The 23,048-nt window shown below is 53.8% G+C and overlaps 1 protein-coding gene across 2 annotated transcripts; it reads left to right on the top strand.

The window, feature by feature from the left end:
- Positions 1-517: 517 nt before the first annotated feature.
- On the top strand, positions 518-18,233 carry BMF (Bcl2 modifying factor). 2 transcript variants are annotated; one of them, XM_037056094.1, is made up of 5 exons: positions 518-654; positions 1,041-1,183; positions 3,308-3,601; positions 5,040-5,200; positions 18,057-18,233. In XM_037056094.1, exons 1-5 carry the CDS (start codon positions 533-535, stop codon positions 18,156-18,158), a joined length of 822 nt encoding a protein of 273 aa, XP_036911989.1. In that variant the 5' UTR covers positions 518-532; the 3' UTR covers positions 18,159-18,233. The 2 variants fall into 2 exon arrangements, with proteins under 2 accessions (XP_036911989.1, XP_036911987.1); XM_037056092.1 differs by having other exon boundaries at positions 524-654; positions 1,041-1,167.
- Positions 18,234-23,048: the final 4,815 nt, after the last annotated feature.

Here is a 23,048-nt window from a genome sequence, read left to right on the forward strand (position 1 = left end):
TTAATCTGAAAGTCACTCAGTAACAGCACTAGACACATGTTCTCAGGATTCCTACAGATTTGGGGTTGGAGTTTTCCCCGGACTCGCTCGGTGAGTGGGAGGGTGTTTTGCCACCCGGCTGGGATCCACAGGGACCCGCACCAGAACCCACTGGACCCGGCCAGCGGCGTCTAAATTCTCTCGGTCTCCCCGCCCCTCCCTGTCTGAATGCTGAGTCTATTCTGCCCATTCCCGAGGAAGAAGACAAAAGTCACTTTGGCGCCCCCTCGCTCGATCCTAATAGGGTTCAGGGACCTTCCGCTGCTTCCTGTGGCTGCATAAGGAACAGAATCTGCGGGGACGACCTCGCAGCAATTGCGTTTCTGGCGTGAGTCAGAATTTAGCTCGGCCCCTTGCAATATTTCCAAGGGAAGGTTCGTACATTCTTGACTGTCCCTGGCAGCCGCCCAGCCCGGGACTTGGGGCTCCACTCACCATTGGCCAGCCGTCGGCGTGACGCGCTGGAGGCGGGGCCTCATCAGCTGTTTGCGGGATGCCCAGAGCGGGCGTATTTTGGAAACAATACCGCGAGGTGCCGAGTGGCCTCCTTCCGCGCCCGCCCGCCCGCTGCCGCTGCCGCCCCTGTTTGCGCCTCCCGCCTCCCGTAACAGCCCGGTGAGCGCCCGGGCGGCCGGGAGCCGGGCGGAGTTGGATCGCACCTCCTCGGGGAGGTGGGGAGAGGAGTCGCGCTGCGCGTGGGGGGCCCGGGAAGGGTTGGGCTGCGGGTGTCTGGGGTGACCACGAAGGACTGGGGCACTGGGCTGCAGGCACGGGGTGCAGAATCCACATCTAGGTGCGCTGCTCCACGAGGCTATTTGGGGTTTGCAGCATTTGAGAGACCAAGGAGTTGGGTCCAGGTGGGCAGGGGAACCTGCGGCGCACTGCTCAGTTGACCTGGTCGCCAGAGAACCGCCAGGTCCTTGGATCTTACTCTGGGGTAGGCAGAGAGTTCTGGGGCGTCCTGCCTCCTTGCGGAGTCTGAAGGCCCCTCTCCTTAACAGCTGGGCTTTTCCCTCCTTCCCAATTGAGTCCGGGCGCCAAGCCCCCGAGTGCTCGTCACGCTGGACCCTGGCGCGGAGCCCTGGCATCACGACTCGGAGGCTGAGACTCTCTCCTGGAGTCACCCAGGTCTGCTGTGTGTTGTGTGAGAGTGAGTGTGTATGTGAGCGTTCCCAGATTTTAGACCCTGTCGAAGTTCAGAGTGTCTGTCTGCCGCCTTCTCCTAGGAGGAGGAGTCTAAGTTCAGCATCCCTGTTAGAGCCCGTAGCGGCTGGGTTGGCTACAGCGGCTTTAGTTCCCCTTGCTAGGAATAAAGCCTTCCCTAGCAAAGCTCTTAGGAAGTGTTCCTCCCACCAGTTTGGACATCACCTCTTCGGGCCTGGGGAGGGGAAGAAGAGGGTCTCTCCGGTGTGTCCCACTTTACACTTGACCTTGCCCAATACCCCTCTGGAGGCTTCCACCTTAAGTTTCTGTAGAGTGGGAAGGGTCCCTCAGCTGGGAGAGCCACACCCTCTGGTTGTACCTCCCCCACAATCCAGGCCAAGCAAGGGTTGAACTTTGGGGCTTTGATGGGAGGGGGAGGGGGAGGTAATGGGCTTCAAAGGAAGAACCAAGACAATGAGTCCTGCTTGTGATTGGCTTTGGAGGGCCCCTTCTTAGGTTGGGATTGCCAGCTTGCCAAGAGAAGGTTGAAGGGCTGGAGGGGAGCCCTTGCCAGGTGACTGGCAGGACAGCCTTTGGTCTTTTCAGCAGGAAACTTTGTTTCCTAGTGCTGATAAGCTGGAGTTCTCCCACCCCCGCTTTGGGGAAAACTATTCAAAGAACACCAGGTGCCTGTTTTGCCATCCAAGTGGGCATCTCCTCACTCTCCAGGGAGGAGGGCAGAGAGATAGGACCATAGCTTCAGGACTGGATGGGATGGAGGGAGACTTGAAGCAAGCATCTCAGAGGGACAGCTTGCATTTGGGAAAGCCAGGATTTCTGAGTTTAATTGAGATTTCTTTAAGTACTTTATCAACCCACAAACCATTTGGCTTGTTCTTCAAAGCAGGAGACTGGGAGGCAGAATTCCCAGGGGATCTCTAATTGAATCTGGCAGTGACAAACGTTGCTTCTCTGTATCCTTAACCATTCAGGTGGTTGTTGCTTCTGGCTGCTCCAGGGATTCGGTGGGGTTCCTAGTGTGTGTGTAGGGAGCTGCGTTGGGAACTCAAGATGCTAGGTGGCTCCAAGGTCAGACTTCCAAGAGTCATCAGGTGAAGCCAGAGGAACTTCTTTATTACCAAGAAACTCGTATCAACAACCTGAGTAGTATAGGCAGTGAGTGAGGTCACAGAGAAAGGGCCAAATTTCACTTCCTCCTGTGAGGCAGGATGTACCAATCTCAGGTTCAGCACTGGCAGGAATGGTAAGCTGTGGGGAAAGATTTGAGGTCATGGAAACTAGTGAGTGGACTAAGCTGGGGGAGGCCGGCCACTTTCCTGGATGCTGGACCTACCCTCCACACCAAGCTGTGGTGGGCACACTGCTCTCCCTGCGCTAAGAGGGCAGCTGCAATGACTAATTTGGGTTTTTCTTCCCTCTCTCTCCCAGGACACACTCTTACCACACCAGGGAGCCTGTTTGTTGTGTTGAGCAAGCTGGGGGTGGAGACTAGACTAGATGGGCAGCTGGGCGGGGCTTAGCAGGTTTGGAGGGAACCTGGCTTCTCTAAGATTGCTGACTGGCTTTTGTTTTTATTGCTGAGCCTGGAGCTCAGCTCAGACTTGGTGGTTGTTACTGCTCAGGGCAATGAGTGTGAGAGAGTGTTGTGAGCTGTGTGCACAGCCAGTCACAGCACCCTTCTGCCCTTCCACAGCCACTCTTGGAGTCCTAGTCTTGTTGACATTTCCCCAGGTACTCTGAGGGCTTGTAGCAGCTGATCATACCCATGCTATTGCCCAGAGCCCATAGCAGTCAAACTTCGTGACTGTGACCCTCTGGGTCAGAAGAAGAGGCTGAGGGGAGGTTGGCTCCGGTTGGTCTCAGGAAAGAGGTGCAGAAAGTCCCTGAACAGTGAGGCAGTCCACATTTGGGGACAAGTGTCACCCTTGGCAGTACTATATCACCAGGGTTATCAGCCATCGGTACCTGTCCCCACTTCCTGAGATAGGAAGGGAGAAGAGGGAAGAAGGAAGGGGAAGGGAGGGTAGGGCCCCCCTCCAGGGCCCCCACCTCAGGGTTGGCTTGGAAGGAATAGCATCCTGGATGCCTTATTACACCCTAACAGGGGAGATGGATCCACCTCAGTGTGTGGAGGAGCTGGAGGATGATGTGTTTCAGCCAGAGGATGAGCTGGGGACCCAGCCTGGGAGCTTGCCCTCTGCTGACCTGTTTGCCCAGAGCCAGCTGGACTGCCCCCTCAGCCGCCTGCAGCTCTTCCCCCTCACCCACTGCTGTGGCCCTGGGCTTCGACCCACCAGCCAGGAAGACAAGGCCACTCAGACCCTCAGTCCAGCCTCCCCGAGCCAGGGTGTCATGCTGCCTTGTGGGGTGACCGAGGAACCCCAGCGACTCTTTTATGGTGAGTGCTCATAGCCTCAGGGCTCCTCCCATAGAGACTTGGGGAAAAGAGGGGACTTTCCCTCCCCTAACCTGCCCTTTGCTATTTCCTTCCCCAAAGTGAGCAGCAGGGGCTATTGATTTCCTTAGCTCTCACCTGCTGCTTTTCTGCTTGTCCTTGCTCCTTACCTGTACTCGCTGGGCACCAAGAAGGGCAATTTGCCCTGCCATTACTTCTGTTCTTTTGTCCCTTTCTGGAGAGATCCTTGGGTCCAGGATGTCTTGTTGGGTTGCAGAGAGGGTACCTGAGCCTCGGTTTTTACATCCTGTGGCCTGGAGAGTGGTCCTGCCTTTGTGTCCTGGTAGTGATATACCTTCCATAAAGTAGCTGGTGTTGCTCTGGAGAAGGTTCGGGGTTCTGTGACTCGCTGTTGACAGCAAAGGGGAAAAACCCAGCTGGTTCTGGGACAGAAGGTTCCTGAAGGCAGAAGGTGTCCCCCAGTTGTCACTTGGGACTTTCTGTGCTTGGCAGGGGAACTGGAAAAAGATGTTGGGACTGCCTAGGCTCCATGCCAACAGAGGGGCTGTTTCCAAGGCTCAGTAGGACAAGACCCCTTCATTTTTGGACTTAAATGGTTTGTTTTGTGAGCAGTATGCCCTCTTCTGGCAAAAGGGCAAGGTTAGACACTGTTTTCTTGTTTTAGCACAATAGCTTATGGAGGGAGGGGAAAGGTTCAGAGACTCTCTTGCTGGGTCTGATGGACAGCTTGGGCAGACACTGCAGTTATTCCCGGAGGGAGCTCACCGGTAGGGTAACTTGGGCACAGCAGTTCTGGTGGGACGAGGGAAAGAAGGGAGGAGGCTGGTGGGCGGGTGCCCCTAGCGGCAGCTCGATTGCCAGCACTCGGTAAGTGTGGATCGCGCATCTTCAGGTCTTGCCGGGGGCTGCCTCCAGAGAGGAATTTTCTCTCCCTAGTTTTTGTACCGTGGTCTAGAACTTTAAGACCTGAAACCAGCCTTCCTCTGCTACACTAAAAAGCGAAGATGCATTTTGGTTTTCTGTTTCTGTGTGCCTTGCTTTGCTCAACCCAGGGTCTCTGGAGAGCTGCCTCCAGTGCTTTTCCAGAGAAGAACTTGAACCTGCTGCTACCTGAATAATAAATTGTTTTCAAGAATAGCTTGGTAAAGAAGGACAGAAGGTTGGCATGTTCACCTACACATACTACCTTTGCTGTGGCACTGCCAGTGAACGGAGAACGGAAGGGAAGCCTGGAACCATCTCCTTATATTCTCCCAGCATCAACTTTTATACACTTAGGCAGCAAGTACGGCAGGTTGTCTAGATTTGGCAGGCTGCCCTGATACGGCCTCAGCCCCAGGCCTCTGCCAGGAGTGTTTAGGCGCGGGGAGGAAGGGGCAGTCCTGGGGAATGCTGAGATGTGGGCCCTCTGTCTTTGCAGGCAATGCTGGCTACCGGCTCCCTCTCCCTGCCAGTTTCCCTGCAGGCTCGCCCCTTGGTGAGCAGCCCCCTGAAGGACAGTGGCAACATCGAGCAGAGATACAGATTGCCAGAAAGCTTCAGTGTATTGCAGACCAATTTCATCGGCTTCATATGCAGCAAGTAGGCATGGGGCCTTGGGGTGGGGTGGGGTGGCGAGATTTCAGTCTGCTGAGGCTGGGGGGCTGGGGCCTGCCTCTGCAACTCTGTTTTGCCAGACCTCAAGGATATGGTCCCAGAGTTGTGGCCTTGACTGATGTGATTCCTGAGGACTGGGTAGGCCCCGTTGGATGAGCACGCCGGCCCTGTCTCAGAGCTCCTAGTTTTTTGTCTGCCCACTCTCGGCTCAGGTTCTCCAGGAGGTGCTACCATCCCTCCTTCCTGGAAAATGGGGTGGCTTTTTGCAGCCTTGCTCGACAAACTGTGCCTTCTTGAGGCCAGAGTGGGGAGATCGTCCTTTACCTAAGGGGACGATTTTCAGGGTGCTGCAGTGAAAATGGACAGCTGGGGGTGCCTGGTTGAGGTGCAATGGGGACTGAGTAACCAAGGCTGAGGGATGGGCCTGAGTGGGGGAAAGTGGTGGAACCGGTTGTAACCTGACACTTTCCAGCTGGGGAGGCTGCTCCTCATTGTCTCTGTCTGGGAACTGGGGCCTGGGACTCTGGAGAGTGCACCTCAGAGAGTCTCTCCAGACCCGAGGCCGGGCGCTTGGCCGGGCGCTTGGCCGGCAGCCTGGCACCAGCCCCGCCAGGGCGGGGCGGTCCGTGTCAGTCGAGCATGTGGCAGAGTCCGTCAACAAAGGCGGCGGCTGGCAGGCTCGTGCTGGAGGAGCAGTGGTGCCACGGGCTGGAGGCTGCCCTGCTCTGCAGCCCCGTCTGGGTGCCCCCCAGGCACTTAACCCTTCCTCTCTGGGCTGACTTTCTGGAGGGCTGCCAAGGCAGGGAGAGGAGCCCGAGGCTGATCTGTGCTGGTACAACCACCCCTGAAGCTGAGGCAGAGGCATGACACCTGGAAATGAACACATTCCTTGCCCCCCGCCCCAGACATTGTCTCTGGCCTGCAAGATTGTGTGTGTGTGTATCTGTCTGTCTGTCTAGAAATCAGGAAAATAAATAACACCACGATTGGGCAAGACCCTGAGTTTCGATGGGTCACTTTAGGTTAACGGGGGAGGGAGAGCCGTTGGTAGTTGTAGGTTTGACTAAGGGACCAAACCATTGCCAGCACCCGGGGGAAGAGAAGTTGACTTTGGGTCTCCTGAGAAGAGGCCATCAAGAGTTAGATATGGTTAGTGCCATTTGCCAAGGGCTTCTGAAGGAAATGTGGGTCTAGAATTGGCCCTGTGGGCCCTCCTAGCCCCTAGTGATCAGGAAGGGAGGGTGGCCCTGCGCTTAGATAATAAGGCAGCTTGGCCTCCTCTTCTGGCCCCAAACCCCAGTCTCTAGTCTGTCCTTTGATTTTTCTGTGGAAACTTGGCTTAGAGTTTCCCTTTCAGTCCATGTGTGGACTCACTCTGATTCTTGATTTCTTTCCCTTGGCCTCCTTCCTGCCCATTCAACTCAGCCCTGGTTGTCCAGGCCTGTGGCTGATCCAGCGTCCAGCTCCCAGTCCCGGTGCTGGAGCTGATGGAGGACACGGTGCCTGTGGGTCTCCTGGACTTGTCTAGAGGACCGTCTGGAAGGCAGCTTTTTAAATTTCCAGCAGACATTGTCTCTCTCAACAGGCGTTTCCCAGAATATTCCCCTATCCACTGGTGCGCTCCCGTAGGCTTGGGGGCAGGCTAGAGGATAGGACCACAGCCCAGGGCCCTTTCTTCCCGACACAGTCCTGAACAGGAGGAGAGGCGACTTTTATCCCAAGGTCCCACCCTGCTCTTTGCTGCTTGGCATCGTTTCCCCCAGCCCAATCTAGGTTGCCTGTTTGAGGGCGTGGTTCAGCCCTAGGCAGGATGCTGTCCCCCCCAGCCAGGGCCATCCTGGCCCGGTAGGAGGAGGAGTAGAGCAGGAGAACTAACTATAGAAGAGTCTTCCCTGCTTGCCCCTCACCCCATATCAGCTCCTGAGTTCTCTGAGCTCCTCGTTTACCTGCTGGCCACCTACTGCAATCTTGCAGTATCAGCAGGCTGGCCAGGGAAGCCTTTCTGGCCCAGAGCTGGTTTCCCTAGATTTTCCGTTACAAAGAACTAGGCTTTTTGTTTGTGGCATCCTCTTGCTTTACACCCCCTCCTCCCCACTAACCTCGTTCACAAGACCTTCACCAGGAGCTCACCCTGGGGGCAGGGCAGGAATAATAGCACACCTAAGACCTGTTAGCAGCTAGTTTTAAGGGAATCATTTTTTTTTAAAGATTTTATTTATTTAGCCCTGGCCTGTGTAGCTCAGTGGATTGAGCACAGGCCTGCGGACCAAAAGATCACGGTTTGATTCCCCGTCAGGGCACATGCCTGGGTTGCAGGGCAGTTCCCAGCAGAGAATGCCCGAGAAGCAACCATACATTGATATTTCTCTCCCTCTCTCCTTCCCTTCCCAAGATAAATAAATTTAAAAAAATTTTTAAAAAAAATTTTAAATTTATTTTTAGAGAAGAGGGGGAGGGAGAGAAAGAGAGGGAGAGAAACATCAATGTGTGGTTGCCTCTCATGTGGCCCCCACTGAAGACTTGGTCTGAAACCCAGGCATGTGCCCTGCCTGGGAATCAAACTGGTGACCCTTTGGTTCACAGCTTGCACTCAGTCCACTGGGCCACACCAGCCAGGGCGTGAGTCATTTTCTGAACTTGGTTGTTACATAAACTACAGTCTAATATTTCATATCTGAAAAGCACTGTCGGCACTCCTGCATTCTTATCCTGTATCTTCTCTCCCTGTGCACCTCCCTCATCGTTACAGGTGGGAAGACGGAGGCCCTAGGAAGGAAGTGGTTTGGGATTAAGTCTTCAGGCTTTGAGTATAAAGTCAGAAATCTCAGGTTTAAACAACACTTTTAGTGCCTGCTAGCCACCGGGAGGTCACTTGACCTTGCAAAGCCTATTTCCTCTTCTGTAAATTTGAGCTAACACCACACAGTTTTACTGTGAAGTTTAAGTGAGATGATACCTGTGAAAATTCCAGGCACACAGTAGGTATTCTTTAATGCTTGTTTCCTTTTGTCTCTTTATAATCCTGATCAGCCCTCACATTTCCCACCCCACCCATCACTGTCATTCCTGAGGTCCCCTCTACCTGCCCGTGTCCATAGAAATCTATGTCCACACTGTTCAACTGTGGGCTCTGGCCTTGTACATCCTCAGAGAGCGACGGTCATTCCCCAGTTATTGCAGGCTGAATCTGGGGAGCCATGAAAGACAACCCAAGAGGTAGTCAGAAATGGAGGAGGCCTGCGCCTCTTCTTTCCCCTTTATCTGGGATGGTGTCCCAGAGCCAGACAGTGGCCATTGATCCCTGAGTCCTGTAGGGAGTGAGAGTTCTGCCTTTTGTCCCTGGTTTGACCTCAGGTATTCCTGTTCTGTATCACAGGAAACCTTCTGCCTGGGAGATTTGGAGCTGATGCAGGGGTGTGATGACAGCTAGTGTGTTACACATGGCATTGTGGCACACTGAGTGCATCAGCATGACCCCAGATTGAAAAGGTGTCAGTTTACGGTGGCATAAACTTGGCCAGCGTATTTCCCAAAGAGCATGCAGGTCTAGCCTGGTTACCCAAGTGGTCAGTTCAGGGTGCCTCCTCTGGACCAACCAGCAAGGGGATGGAGGCCGATCAGTGTCAGTGAGGTGCTTGCTCTTGGCTCTTTGGGTCTCCAAAGCAACCAGAGAGTTGGAGGCAGAGTGAGTAAAAGAAAAAGCCTTTCTAAACCCAGTCACACACTCCACCTTCCTTTGGCTGGGTCTGGAGTTGAAGGGTCCCCTCTTCTCTTTGCTCCTCTATGAGTAGGTGACCTCTTGGGGTGTATTGACTGTGACCCACCTTGACTCAGGCTCTGTGAGGGTGCCCTCCATCCATCTCCTGCAGGGAAGAGGCGGTACAGGTTTGCTTCCTCACTGAGCTCCTGGCTTTCTGGTCAGGAGAAGTTAGTCCCAGCTTTCTTCCATTCTAGCATGGGCCTAAGAATGGACAGTGGTTTGTGTCCCTTCCCCTGGAGAAAGTCTCCTGTCCCGATGGCACCATTTTTGAATTTGTAGGGGTATTTTTGGACAATGTTAAGAAGCCAAGAACCCTAAAAAAAAAGTAGCTACTGTAGACTGTGGAGTAAAGCTAAAGGAGAGCTGGAATTTTTGTATTGGAAATGGCTTTTTTCACTTGGACAAGGAGAGGCTCCATTCAGAGCGGTCAGATTTGGAAATTCCCTGAGCAGTAATTAAACTTTCTGGAAAATGAAATCTGAGAAAAATTGCAGCCACTCAGTTGAAACGATCTTTAGTTGCACTATCGCAGAAAGGGTCCTGGACTTTGAGGCAGATCCCGGTTCAGGTCCCATCGCTGTGGCTTACGAGAACTGTGTTCACAGGCAGATCATTTATCTTCTCTGAGCCTTGGTTTCTAATACTTACTTCAAAGAGTTGATTGTAAGACATGTAACTAACTACTAAGGAATGGACAGTTTCACGCTTTTTGAAATGTGTGAAAAGGTGATTGACCTGGTTTGAGGAAAGCATCTAGGTGGTTTGGAAAAAGGGGGTTAAGGAGTGACGTAACCAGCCATTCCACCTCTAGACTTTGCCAGCCCACTGTTCTGCCCTAGACCCTGAACGGTAGCTGAGCCACCAGCCGGGCTTCTGGCCTCCAATTGGTTAGTTCTGTGCTCCCCTCTCAAGATAATCTGTTCCATTGCTAATTGTTTGTCCTGATTAAAAAGTAGCGACTGCTGACAACCAAGAACCATTTCTGTCCTGAATGGGCTTCTCCAACAATGGTAGCCGAGTGTTGCTGCCGACCCTAGTTTACTCCTGCCCCTAAGTATATAGACAAATGCTGACTGCTTACAGCTCCTCCATTCCCAAACTGGACCTAAAGAGACCGGAGTCACTTAAATTATTTCACGATGATTTGAAATACAATAAAGCATAAAATTATTCATGTGGGGGGAAAAGATTTTAGGATTTCACTTGGACCTGCCTTTGTAGTTCTTGGGGAGCTCTTTGGGCAGGGTGCCCTTGGCATGGTTTAGTGACCAGCTGCTCCACGGCCAGCAGCCTGGACTCTTCATTCAGGGAGCCCCTGACTGCGTCCTGACCCTTTGAGATGCTCTCCTTGTTATCAAGTGGTTTTCTGGAGCTCAGACTGTGGCCAGTGAGGTTGTTCAGGCTTTAGATGGGACAGCCCTGGGCAGGAGCCCCAGAGATTTGCCTTAAAGTGAGAAGGGCCCCAACAAGCCAGCCTCCATCCCAGGAGTGGGAGGTCCACCTAGGACAGTGCCTGGAAGTGTGAGGCTGGGGGAGGGGCCGTGGAAAGCTGCTGTGCGTGAGAGCCAGTGCAAGGACTCGGAGGCCCTGTGTTTGCTCTGCGGCCGGCTCTGTTTATATCGTTCACTATATTTAGCTTCTGAGTCATCAGCGCGGCTGAGAGAGGCTGAGTTCCCCACACAACTGCACCTGACTGCTATCCCTTCTAGGAGAAGGGTCCTGCTGTCAGGGACAGTTTACCCCCTCACCAAGGCAGACCATGGGGGCGGGAATTGGCTTTGGTTTTTTGGTTGTTGTTTGTTTTTCTTGGAGGTGGGGGGCGAGGAGGGGAGGGGTTGGGGGAGGGGACTAAAAAGGAAGAAGGAAGAAAGTGTAGTTTGCCTTATGATCCACATCTGGCAACCAAGAGGGTGTGTTCCAGCACCAGCATGAGAACAGTCCCTGTGTAGTTGTGGGAAGCGGGGTCCGGCCATCCTCTGTGGTCCGCTTGCCTTGTCTCATTCAAGAAATCAGTCCCAGGTGGGGACGAGAACAGCCAGCTGCAGAGGCCCCAAGTGGGGAGTCAGCCTTGGGGTTCCTCCCACCCAGCCCAGTAGCCCCCCAGCAGACCTGTCCTCTTCTCAGTCCCTGTTCCCCCTTGCCTTTGACCAGAGCACTCACACTGACTACAGTGCTTTTTGAGCTCTTCAGAGTTTGCCTGGTAGTCTGAGGGAGCTGTTCTCAGACTGAGGGGAACGGAAGCACAGAACCATCCAGAGGGAAGGTGGGTAAGGGCGTCAGCAGCTCCTGCCTCCAGGCCATGGGAATGCAAAGCAAGGCCCTGGGGGCCTGGGGGCCACTGGGCCACCACAGCCTGTGCCTCATCCCCAGTCCCCAGTGGCGAAGACAGGGGCCTCCACTTGCATTAGAGGACATCCTCCTGTCTTTGACTGAAAACCCACTGGCCCCAGGCTGCCCTTTGCCATGGTGGTGGCCTGTGGCTTCAGTGTCCTAATAGCACTGCTGGCCAAGCTGAGAAAGCTCTGGCGAGGAGTATTATTTTCTTTTCCATTTTGCCATTCTGTTGCTCGTTCCTTGGGTATCTGGGTCAGAAGTGTTCTGGGACAGTGGGCCCACTGGGCTCGAGGAGCTGCCCTGTGGGGCAGGGAATGGCAGCCTTTGGCTCAGCGTGGCAGCCTGGGATTCTGGGCCCAGTTGCCTCTGGCTGCTGAGGCCTATCTCAGAATGAAAAGTCAGGGATTTCCCCAGGACTGGATGAATCCGCTCCAACGATAGTGCTCCTGGACGGGCACCTTGAACAGAGTGTGTTGAGGGAAGAACTCAGCAAAGCCAAGCAGGCCCAGGTTTCCCCTGTGCTGGCCAGGAGAGGCGAGCTTGTTCAGTGCAGCCACCAGGCCCTCTGTGGCACATAGGTTTTGGTCATTTGATCACCATGCCACCTTGTACACCCAGACCCCCATGTTCCCGTCTTACAGGAAAGTGAGCTTCAGAGAGGTGAGATAACGTGCCCAGGTTACACTCTTAAGTGGCTGAGCTGGAAGCCGAACCATCCGACTGATCCTAGGGCCGCGGTCGTCCCCGGCCCATCCCTGCTCCTCCACAAGCACGTGACAGACAGTGAGAACATGATGGAGCGCCCGCCTCCCGGGCTGACCCTGCTCTGCGTTCTGTCACACAGACTACTGTGTGCTGGCTTGTCTCCCCTTCAGACTGTAAAATAATTGAGGACAGAGTTGACGTTGCTCATCTTTGTATCCTTCGTAACCCTTAGCTCAGTTGGGAGCTTGACAAAAGCTTGCTGAGTTGAACAAAAGTGTCTTCCCACCTTCTTTCAGGTGGAATTTTCCTGAAGTCTCCCCTGTNGTCCCCGGCCCATCCCCGCTCCTCCACAAGCACGTGACAGACAGTGAGAACATGATGGAGTGCCCGCCTCCCGGGCCGACCCTGCTCTGTGTTCTGTCACACAGACTACTGTGTGCTGGCTTGTCTCCCCTTCAGACTGTAAAATAATTGAGGACAGAGTTGACGTTGCTCATCTTTGTATCCTTCGTAACCCTTAGCTCAGTTGGGAGCTTGACAAAAGCTTGCTGAGTTGAACAAAAGTGTCTTCCCACCTTCTTTCAGGTGGAATTTTCCTGAAGTCTCCCCTGTCTCCATTCCTGCTTCTCAACAGCCAGCCTCTTTCCTTCGGCCCTGCTGGGGTGGGGATGGGGTAGGGTGGCGGAAAGGGGAAAGGTAGGGAAATGTCACCCTGCCGAGTGTGTGTCTCCCCGTAGAGCGGAGCATGTGCAATCCTTCATTTTAAAGAAACCGAGCAGGGTTTCACAACGTGATCTGAAGTTATAATTTCAGACCAGTTTCAGCTTTATTTCTGTTTGATCTGCAGTTAGCTCTGGCCCTGAAAGGTTTATTTTTTCTGGTCCACAGCATCCTTACTAAACACTTAATGATCTGGAAACAATGTCTTTAAACATACTGGGGAAGGCAGTTCAGTTGTGATTCGCTTTGAAAAGTTAATACTATTTCCATGATGTGAATAAACACACCGTAGTATTTTAGTGATAGAACATAGCTCTGCAATGAGAAGTCAGCAGTCTGAATACCCACCCCACCCCCAACTAATTTGCTTGGGGTGACTTTTCTGAGCCTTTGCCTCCCTGGCTGGGACTGATAATTCCTGCCTTTCTGTGTCCCAGATCTTTGTGGGGAGCAAACGGCAAGATAGGGAAGTACTCTGTTCTAAGGACGAGAGAGAGAGAATTGCTATCTGTTTGGTAAATTTGCAGGGCTCTTGTAAAGCAGGACCACAGCACAGCCCTGCTCCTTTCTCTAGTTCTTTGGGGTGAATTAGCTCCTGCTGGAGCATCTGGACACTGGTAACACACAAGCCCCCGCCCCCCGCCCCAGCCCCCGGGTGTGAATTGGATCCCTTGGATCCGAAGGGAAGAGAGGCACAGGGAGATTCTTATCTGGGGAGGGCAGGGAACACTCTTTGTGCTTAAGGGCAGAGGCCACGTGGGATGAAACAGAGTTTGATTTGTGTAATCCAACCATGTCAGACACCACCGCTAGCTTTAAAAAAAAAAAAGACCTTTTACTAGTTGGGCCTCTCCCCAAGCAAGAGGCTGATACTATCACATCAAGTACATCTTTAGACCTGGCCAGACATTGGTCATTCCTGGCCTCAGACAAGGAGGTTATCTTGCAAGGCTAACTTTTCTGTATTCCGTCCAGTGTGTACTTGTTGAGTACCTACTGCGTGTCCCTATAAGTTCCCTGCTACTCAAGATAAACACCCATTCGGTCACAGTGCCTCGCACACAGTAGGGGTGACTGGAACGCTCGTCATCTGACTGCCCGCGTCCCCTGACCGCAGCAAGAAAGTGGGACTGCATCAGAGAAAAACTTTAGGCCTCTAACGCCTGGCTGTGCTCTCTTAACTGAAGAAAAGATTTTTTACCCACCAGGTTTGAACTCCTTCCTTCCTTTGGGCCTTCACCTCTGTTCTTTACCTCTGTACCATGGTCCTACCCTCTGGATTCCGAATTTCAGAGCTTTTGGTGTAAGCTTAAATTCCCACGGCTTCCCAGGCCCTGTAGCCCAGCCCCCTAGTCCTGTGGGCACCCTGGCTGTGCGTATGGGAACGCCCACTCTCTGCAGGTTCCCGTTCCTTGCTGGGTGCTCAAGCCGAGTGTGAGAGAGCTGGGCCTGGCTCCAGGGTTTGCACTCATTGATCTGAGATTACGCGCTGGGTACTGTGCCAAGTCCCGAGAGTCAGAGGCCAAGCACACTCCTTCCTGGTTCCCTCTTTCTCCTCCCCTTCTCCACGCCCTCTTCTGGAAGGATCCATGTTCTCTGGTGTTCTGGTGTCTTTGTGTACTTCATCCTGTTGGGTGAATGTTCATTTCCTTCCTTCTTACTGTTTCTCACTGGCCTCTCTTCAAGTCCTTTTTCTTTCCTTTCTAGTCAGGGCCCTTTGTTTAATATTTTTAAAAAATATTTTTTGTTGCTCCTCAAAATCAGGGTATTCTTTGATTCTCTTGATATGAGGCAGCTTGGTTTCCCTTCAGAAAAGGGGCTGGTGGGGGCTGCCCTGTGCAGGAGAAGGCCAGGTGGCATATGTCTGGCATCTGCTCATGCCTAGAGGAAGGGCTGCTGGGGCTGTAGGCGGCTTCCCAGGCCTGCTCTTGCTGGTCTCAGGGCTAATGCAGTCGCCAACCTAATTCTGTACAAGGCTGCCTGTGCCCCAGGCCCACCCAGACCCTCCACCCCGCTAACCGGATTCAGTTGTTGGAGCTTTGAGTTGTAATCTTGAAGCTAATTGTGGATGACACACGCCGAATCACCAAACCTTAGGGTTGGAAAGCACCTCAGTGGTTTCCAAAAGCCTGTCTGTGGCCTGGCTGCTGTAGAAGCACCTGGGCAGCTTTACCTCTGACTTGGCCAAGTCGTTACTCTGGTGGGAAGAGGTTGAAAGAGAGTGAAGAAAACACCAAATCAAGACGTGTTTTCTTCTAGGCTGTAGGATCATGAATGATTTTAATTTCTCCCTGTATGTAATTTCTTGTATTTTCCAATTTTCTACCGTTAACATGTTTACTCTTATGACTAAAATATACAATAAATGTTACTTCTGATTTAAAAAAATATCACCCAGGAGCTTGCTCCATATACAAATTCCTGGGTCCCCTCCCTAGAGGTTCTGACCCAATGGGTCCGGGTGAGACGTGGGGACTGTGTATTTACAGCAGCACCTCCGTGGATTCTGTGACACAGTCAGGTTTGGGAACCTGCATTTTACTTGCAAGGATTCAGAGGATCCAGACAGGCTGGTGGGAGACCCCAGCCTATAGCCAGGTCCTCTTATTCCTGGCCCAGAGCCTCCCCTGCCAATTCATGGTCCTTGAGGTCTGTTACAGGCAGCAGCACGGACCCCAGACCCTTCCAGAGGGTGGCCCTGCGCTACCCTGCCCCGCCCCCCCGCCCCCCACCCCGTGCCTAGGCCTGCCTGTGTTTCCCTGTGAGGCATCAGCCTTCCTGTCTGGTGGCACCGCCTGGCTCACAGCTGTTTCTGGGTCTCCAGCAGCCCCAGCGATAGGAGTGAGGGTGCTGCCTTGCTTTATTCCCAGAGACCTTAAGGCTCAGGAAGTTACCCCAGGCAGCAGGTAGCCTCTGTTAGGGGAATTTGGGGAGAAACTGAGGCATACAGAGATGGGGTTTGGCCAGCCCCAGGTCATAGAATTGTGATCTCCCTTCCCTGGATGTTGTGCTGTTTTGGGGTGAGTTAGGCAAGGGGACAATAGAGTGCCAGAATGGGTGTAAAGAAAGGGGTGTGTGGTGGCACTCAGAATCGTAGTGGGTTAAGGACATTGCTCAGGGGTCAAAAGTAGTTTGGGTTTAGTCCTGTCCCTGGCACTTCCCAGCTGTGTGGCCAAGTTACCTCTTTCCCTGATCCCCTCTGTGAAATGAGCGTGATAAGGTAATACTTCCCTCGCAGGATTTTTGGGAGGGCCAAAGGAGTTTTGTGTACAGGGTATATAAGGCGGTGCTTCTAATACTGTAATGTTTCTCCGAGTCACCGGAGATCTCGTTAGAGGTTCGCGTTCTGAGTCAGTGGATCTGCATTCCTAATCAGCTCTCCCAGGTGATGCTGAGCTCCTGGTCCGCAAGACCACGCTCTGAGAGGGAAAGATGGGAAACTCTCAAAACAGCCCTGCGCACCCAGTGTGACTATTATTGTTATGATATGGCTGTTATTGTTCCTTGGCCTTTTCTAACCGGCACCTGAGGAGACTGGGAATTCCAGCCGACTGGCCTCTCCAGGGACCAGCCGTTTCCCTGGAACCTCCTCCTGTTCCACCACATGACCTTTGCACCTGTCCTGGGCGGCAGCTGGGGTGGGGAAGGGGAGGGTGCTCTGCCCAGCTGCTGCAGGCCTGAGTCTTCAGGTTTGCAGCCGATTCCATTTTCACGCTGCTTTACTGTAACCAGATTTTGTTAAGCCGGGTGTGTTTCCTCTTTCTACTCATCTGGGTTTACAAAACACGAGGAAGCCCTCAGTCCCCCCAGCGGAATCCGCCAGACCTCCTCTGTGGCACAGCCCCGTTTCCCTGCCCCTCCCGGCAGTAGCCGTGCCTTCACCTTTCTGGGTTTTCCAGTCTCCCTTCCACAAGGGAAAGAAGAATACCGTCACCACAGGCATGGGGCATTCCCTTCTGGGTTGGCAGGCTCTGAGGTCAGCCTGAGCTGGCGCCTCCTCTCTTACCTCTTTGTGGCCTAAGGCAGAGTGAAAGGGGGCCCGGCAACCTGCATGATGGTCTGGGGCCAGGTACTTGTGAAGCTGTGGGTGTCGGGAGACCTGGACTCACTTTCCAGTTCTGCTTCCGACTTAGCCTGTCCTCACCCTGTCTGACGGGGGATCTCCTGGTAGTGGCCAGGGCAGTTGTTACAGACAGTCCGAGAGAGGGCTCCCACCCCACGCCCTCCCCTGCCCCGCCCCGCCCCGCCCCTTGACACAAACATGCTTGCTGCCTGGACCCATGCCGTAACCCCTGGGCTGGTTTCTCTCTGCACACTGTTTTTATCTCCCTGTCCACTGAGAACCCCGTGGAGAGGGCCCCAGCCCCAGTCTTCCTGCCCTGGCAGACAAAGAGAGAACAAAGACCGCTTCTTCCAGCACCCCTCAGTCCCCTCCTGGCCTCCTCTGGCCTGAGGGAAACGGTACCTGTGTGGGTGGGGCCCCAGCCCCAGCCCTCTGAGTCGCTGACCCCTGACCTTTGCCCCCAGCTTCCCGGCCTGACAGTAGGACCTGGGATAACCTCCAGAGAGTAGTGTGCATTCTTTGTTTTTGTTTTGTTTTCAAGTATGTTCTTGCTTAACGTTTAATTGGCTCCAGTCAGTAGGAAAGAGCTCCAAGAGGGGTTATTTATGGCTTACTGTCAAGAGCAGCTATAAAAAGGGCAGCGCTGAGCCGGAGATGCTGGGAAGGGAGAGAGGGCGGGCGCACAAGTGTGTGTGTGTGTATGTCTGTCTGTGTGCGTGTTTGCACTGGATGAAATCAGATTTTTGCTGCCTCAGCAGTGTGGTTTAAATTGAAGATTAACCCTTTGACCTTCACAGTGTCAAATCACTTGCAGATGGAGGCGCCCCCCTCCTCCCCCTTGTTCTCTGTGTTACTATGGAGTGGGGGGAGGGAGGAGGGCACTTCTCTTTCTTTCTGAAGAAAGTTTGTTGTTCGTGCAGCTGAGGTTTGAGGGGCTCAGGAGCCAATCTGATTAAAAGCAGCACTTGGCTAAACTCTGGAAAATCCTGCAAGCAGGGGAAAAAGTTTAATCCTCTTGTGCACAGTACATAAAGAGCTTGGGCTTGTCTTTTTAATGTTAAAGCTGCAGTTGTTTTCAGAACTCAACTATCTATCTCCCCCAGGTCGCCACTTCTCTTGCCCCCCCCCCCGCCCCCGGCCAAGTTTGTTGTACTGATGGGGTTAAGGTGCCCCCCCAGACCTGCTGAACCTTCGTTGGGGATGATAAGGAGTCATCTGAGGCTGTGTTCAGGAGTCATGCTGATTTTTTTTCCTTTCAGCACCAGCAGAACCGAAATCGCATGTGGTGGCAGATCCTCCTCTTCCTGCACAACCTGGCCTTGAACGGAGAGGAGAACAGGGACGGGGCGGGTCCCAGGTGAGGCTGGGCTGCCTCTTCGAATGGGGCACCACTGAAGGACATCGGCGAGGACTGACGCTATGTCTTGTGAAGTTGTTTTTTGTTGTTTTTGTCTTTAAAAATTTATCTCTATGTGTACATAAGACATACCCAAGTGGGGCCTTTTTCCCTGTTCAGGGCCTTGACCAGGAATAGGGGCCTTTGTCAAACACTGTTGAAGTGGAGGCTGATGGGGCTCCGATGGGGGTCCTCCCAAGGGCTCTGACCGAAGACCCTTCAGTCAGAAGCTGCGAAGATGGCCGGGCAGTGACACGCTCTGACGACTGGACTGTGGTTCACCCACAGGAACGCAGTTAAGCACCAGGAGACCGGATTCCACTCCTAGTTCCACCAAACCTGTCAGCCTTCCGCCATGGATGGGGCTGAGATCCGAACAATCGCATGGCGTTAACCCACCAGGGCCTCAGCCAGGGGCTTTCCAGCTGAGCACGGCGACCTCACTAGGCCAGTCTGCCTGTATCTGGGTTCTCAGGTGGCCCCGCCAGTGCCTGCCCCGAGGGCTCAGGGATTCTTGCCCAGCCCCTGTCACCTCCAGCAGACCTCAGGGAGGGCTGGGTTTCTCCAAGGACCCCTCGGACATGCCGCAGAATGAACCAAACTTCTCCACAGGCCTCAAATCTGACTTGGTCCCACTTGGAAGCCCCAGGATTGGTCCCGAGGTACAGAACCACTGCCACCTCTGGCTTTCTGGAACTGGCTGGGTGTCAGCCATGATGAGCCAAATAGCCAATCAGCGTGCTGTCATCAGCAGCTTGTGCCTTTGTCAGCTTTTCTTTCCAAAGATCCAGCGACAGCCTGTGTTCCACCCCCGGGATCAGCAGCAGCCTCGGGCATGAAGGGGCAGGGCTGCAGTGGGACTGGGAAATGTGGCCATCCCACCTGGAAGCGTCGGCCCTAGAGGAACCCAGAGCCCTTGGTTTCCTTGGAAACTACATACCTCCTCCTCCTTATCCCCGTTCCTTTTTCACACCCAGTAAGACACAGGAAGAAGCCAGCACAGTGACTTTGTCAGCCGAAATGTCTCTTAGAGCAACAGATAACAGTGCGAGTGCAGACCCATCAAAGCTGGGTACCACATTGCCTATCTTCCTTCAGTTTCCAGCTCGGCCAGAAGGACCCGCTCTGGAACACAGCAGGATCACGGCTGCCTCTGAACTTGCCCTCTCTCCCTGCTGTGGTGCTAATGGAGAGAGTTAGAGCAGCTTGTCTGACGGCTCTGACAGCAGTGGACGCAGGGGATCTGAAAGAACAGGACCTGCTAATCAGACACCTAGAAGTTAACTGATAATTTTTGCATATGTAAGAAAAGATATCATTGGTGCTAAACAGGGAAGCAGGCCCAAAGAAAAGGTGGTTTTCCTGGGCAGAGAAGACCCCGGGCTACCCAAGGAAACAGGAGCAGTCCAGAGCAGACCCAGATCTGTGTAAGTCCCAGCTCCCCCAGCTCTGGGAGGGTGAGGTCTGCGGTGCTGTTGAAGGCAGGACTATTGATCTTCTGGATGTCAGGCAAGTTCACTGCACAAGGGCACCTACAGAGGAAGATACTAAGGGCCAAAACCCAGCCTGTGCTCTGCTCACTAAGTTGTCTGCCCTTGTATCTATGTCTGCCCAGAAAAACCGGCACCCTTCCTAATTTGTATGAAGGTGCCATATGGGCTCACAGTGGCCCTGAGGAGAAGGACCTCAAACTGCAAAGGCCTTTGCTTTATTCTACTTAGATGTTCTGGAGGTGTTACCTCTTCTTGGCCAGAACTATATTCTCAGGGTGTGTACTATGGCTTGTCTGCTAAGATGAGTTCTTGCTGAGAAAGAGCCCAGACAACAGGCACGAGGACCGGCTCTGGGCGCGCCGGCCGCCGGGAAACCCAGCCTTCTCAGTGTGTCCCCAGGCCACTTGGGGTGTGCAAAGGACCTGTGGTGTTTTCCCCTCTCCTGGACCAAGGCTGGGACAGGCAGGCTGCTGGTGTATGCTTGACTGGAACACACAAGAAAGCCAGGATTGTTCTACCAACCATTTTTAACCCCTCTTGGCAGACTTCCGACCTGAGCTGAATGAGAGAGCAAATAAATGGCCGATACTTTGGTGCTGAGGCAACGCCACCCACTTCAGGGACCCTGCCGGGCCCAGGAGGGCCTGTGCTGAGAACTGAGCCCCAAGTTGGACAAGCCCATCTGAACGCTGAGCCTGGGGGCAGGTGGAGGATGGTCTGACCGCACTGGTCTCCATCTTCTGTGAAGCCAAGGACTAACTCAACTATCCTAAGCAAGCCAGGGCAAATCTAAACCGTCCGTCCTTTCCCCTCCCCCAGAAAACCCTGGAGGTAACTCACAGAAGCAGAATAGCCCCAGGAGGGAGAGGTTCCTCCTGGCTGCTGTGTTTAATTGGCCTAGTGATCTAGACCCGGGGCCCCTTCCCCCTCTGCCTGGTGAGTTGGTCTGAACATTCCTCAAGTCCAGCCTCAGGAGACTTGCCCCTCCCTCTGGGCCCCCTCTTCCCACCCCCCACCCCCAGAGGCTTGGCTGTCTCCAGTGAGGGGGTGGAGAATCAGATTTAGAGGGAGGGAGAGTCTGACCTGGGTCCTGACCTGTAACCAGCTGAAGACTTGCGGAGCTTTTGTGGTTTGCTGACAGTTGAGGGTGGGAGAGAGACTGGAAACCAACCTCCCTCCTGGTTGTAGACATGCCCCGGAGGAAGGGAAGCCTGCTATTCAGGATTAAAACAGCCCTTCCAATTTAGAACCCCAGAGCAGGGTTTTCTGGAAGCCTGTGGACAGAACTGGGGAGGGAACCCCCCAGGCCAGACGTTTTGTTCTTCCCCAGCCAGTTGGAAGCTGGGCCTAGCCTCCCACTTTGCCTGCTTCAAAGTCTGGGCTGCTGGAGAGCTGTTCCCTTGGCCTTCTCTTGCTCAATCTGTGGCAGAAAAAGATCACCTCCCAGTGACCCCCCAAACCCCCAAGGGGAGTAGGTCTGTTTCCAGAGCTTATGCAGCAGGCATGTTCGGAGTGTCTGAGGGGCCCAGCTGTCTTGTCTCGCTGTCCCCACTGGCCAAGCCCTGTCCAAGGGTGGCTTCTGACTGGGCATGGCAGGGAGGTGTTGACTGGGATCATCCATCTAGGGCCTCCATCTGCCCGAAGTCCTTCTGGGAAGGACGCTGGACCATCCTAGCCAGCAAGGAGTACACTGCCCCAGGAACGCTTATCTTTGGGGGCGGACTTGATGAAGAGGGGTGGGGAGGAGAGAGCAGCAGAAGCGGGAAGACTTAAATTGCCACAGCTCTCAGGGCTTCTGTGAATCAGTGCTGCAGCCCTGGCTGGAGGAGGCTTAGGGACCCTTGGTGGCAGGCCGCCTAGGCCGGAATTGTCCCAGGAAAGGATTAACTTACCAGGCTGTGAAGCCTCCTGGGGACACTGGGCAGTGAGCAGGCAGGGGCTGGTGAGGACTCAGAGCCCTGAGGGAGTGGCAGGGGATGCCCAGTGCTCCCAGAGAGGCGCAGCTGCGGGTGCTCGGGGCCTGTGCAGGCTCCCGGGTTCACATGGCCCCTCTCTGCACAGGTGGCGGTGCCTCTCCCCACTCTGAGCACCGCCCAGTGGGGCCCCATCCCTGGGTCCGCAGGGCTGCCAGGGGAGAGACCCAGTGAGAATGTAGCGTGTTGTCCAGCTGGGCTCAGTTTCCCTCGGCTCTAGGCACTCTGCCTGCGGGACAGCAACAGGGAAAGAGGGAGGGGAATAGGGATCCATTGTTTTCTAACCTGTACAGAGTATTTGGCTTTTTGTTCTTCACATGCGTGTGTGCGTGTGTATGTGTGTGTGTGTCTTCCCTTCATCAATTGGTACAGTTTTTAATAAAACCATTTAAAGCAAAGCTGCTCTGTTTCAAGGTGTGGTAACAATGCAAGGAGACCCATGAGGGAATTTGAGACTCCTACCTTGTGTCTCAGCGGCCGTCCTGAGTTGCCCCTGGGGCTCCCGGCTTGTCGGGACTTCCCTTCTCCTGCTGGAGTGGAGAAGAGCCTTCTGACCACACAGTAAGCAGCGCAGCAGAGGCCCCGTGAGGTGGAAGGACATGGGTGTTGAATCGGACCAGTTTCAGCCTCCACCAGCTGAATGGTCGTAGGCAAGTTCTGTAACCTCTGAGCTGTCAGTTCTATCATATGTAAAACACAGCTGTACCGGCCTCGAGGGACTAGAAGGAATGCGTGCAAAGAACCTGCCCATACCCCCACTACCCCATCCCTGTCAAGCTGGGGCATCTTAGGAGGTAGGCTAGTTGTAGGGGAACTTCCTGGCTTGCCTTTCTTGGTGGATTAACAATGTGTCTGACTCAAGAGGGTAATTTAAAGCTCTTGACAGAGTTCTCAAAATCCTTGGGGAAAACCACCCCTGGTCCTGTCAGCAGTAAGCTGAGAGCCAAAGGGCCAAGCCGGCCGTGCCCAAGACTTGGGAAGCTGTTGGCCCTGAGAACCAGGTTTGAACTCCAGTGCCTGCCCTCATAGACAGTGGGGGGCTTGAAGGGACGCTGCACCGTCTTGCCTAACCTCTGTGTTGTATGAGGGGGTAAACTGAGGCCCAGAAAAGGGATGCAGTTTTCTCTTGGGCATTTTAAATAGCTGAGTCAGTCTGGGGAGGGGGGTGCCTAGCCCATCTCTCTGGGTTTCCACTTGGAAATTTGCAGTGCCGTTGCCCAGATCTGCAGGGAAGCCAAAACTTGTCTATTTTTAATGCCAAATAACTGCCTCTTCTCCTGTAAAACATGGCACTTCTAACCACTCTATATTTGGACAGAGAGGTTTATTTTTACTGGAGTGTGGTAGGAGTGCAGCCTGGTGCCACGTCCGGATGTTATTCTACATTTC

This window comes from Sturnira hondurensis, unplaced genomic scaffold (genome assembly GCF_014824575.4).
Source record: "Sturnira hondurensis isolate 20B ecotype Veracruz unplaced genomic scaffold, ASM1482457v3 Scaffold0008782, whole genome shotgun sequence".
Classification (NCBI taxonomy): domain Eukaryota; kingdom Metazoa; phylum Chordata; class Mammalia; order Chiroptera; family Phyllostomidae; genus Sturnira; species Sturnira hondurensis.

Excerpts from the sequence above, each read along its gene's own strand:
- BMF (XM_037056094.1), top strand. The coding sequence starts at position 533 with ATGCCCAGAGCGGGCGTATTTTGGAAACAATACCGCGAGGTGCCGAGT. Across the intron at positions 655-1,040 it reads CCGCCTCCCGTAACAGCCCG|CTGGGCTTTTCCCTCCTTCC; the intron begins GTGAGCGCCCGG and ends TCTCCTTAACAG. Across the intron at positions 3,602-5,039 it reads ACCCCAGCGACTCTTTTATG|GCAATGCTGGCTACCGGCTC; the intron begins GTGAGTGCTCAT and ends CTGTCTTTGCAG.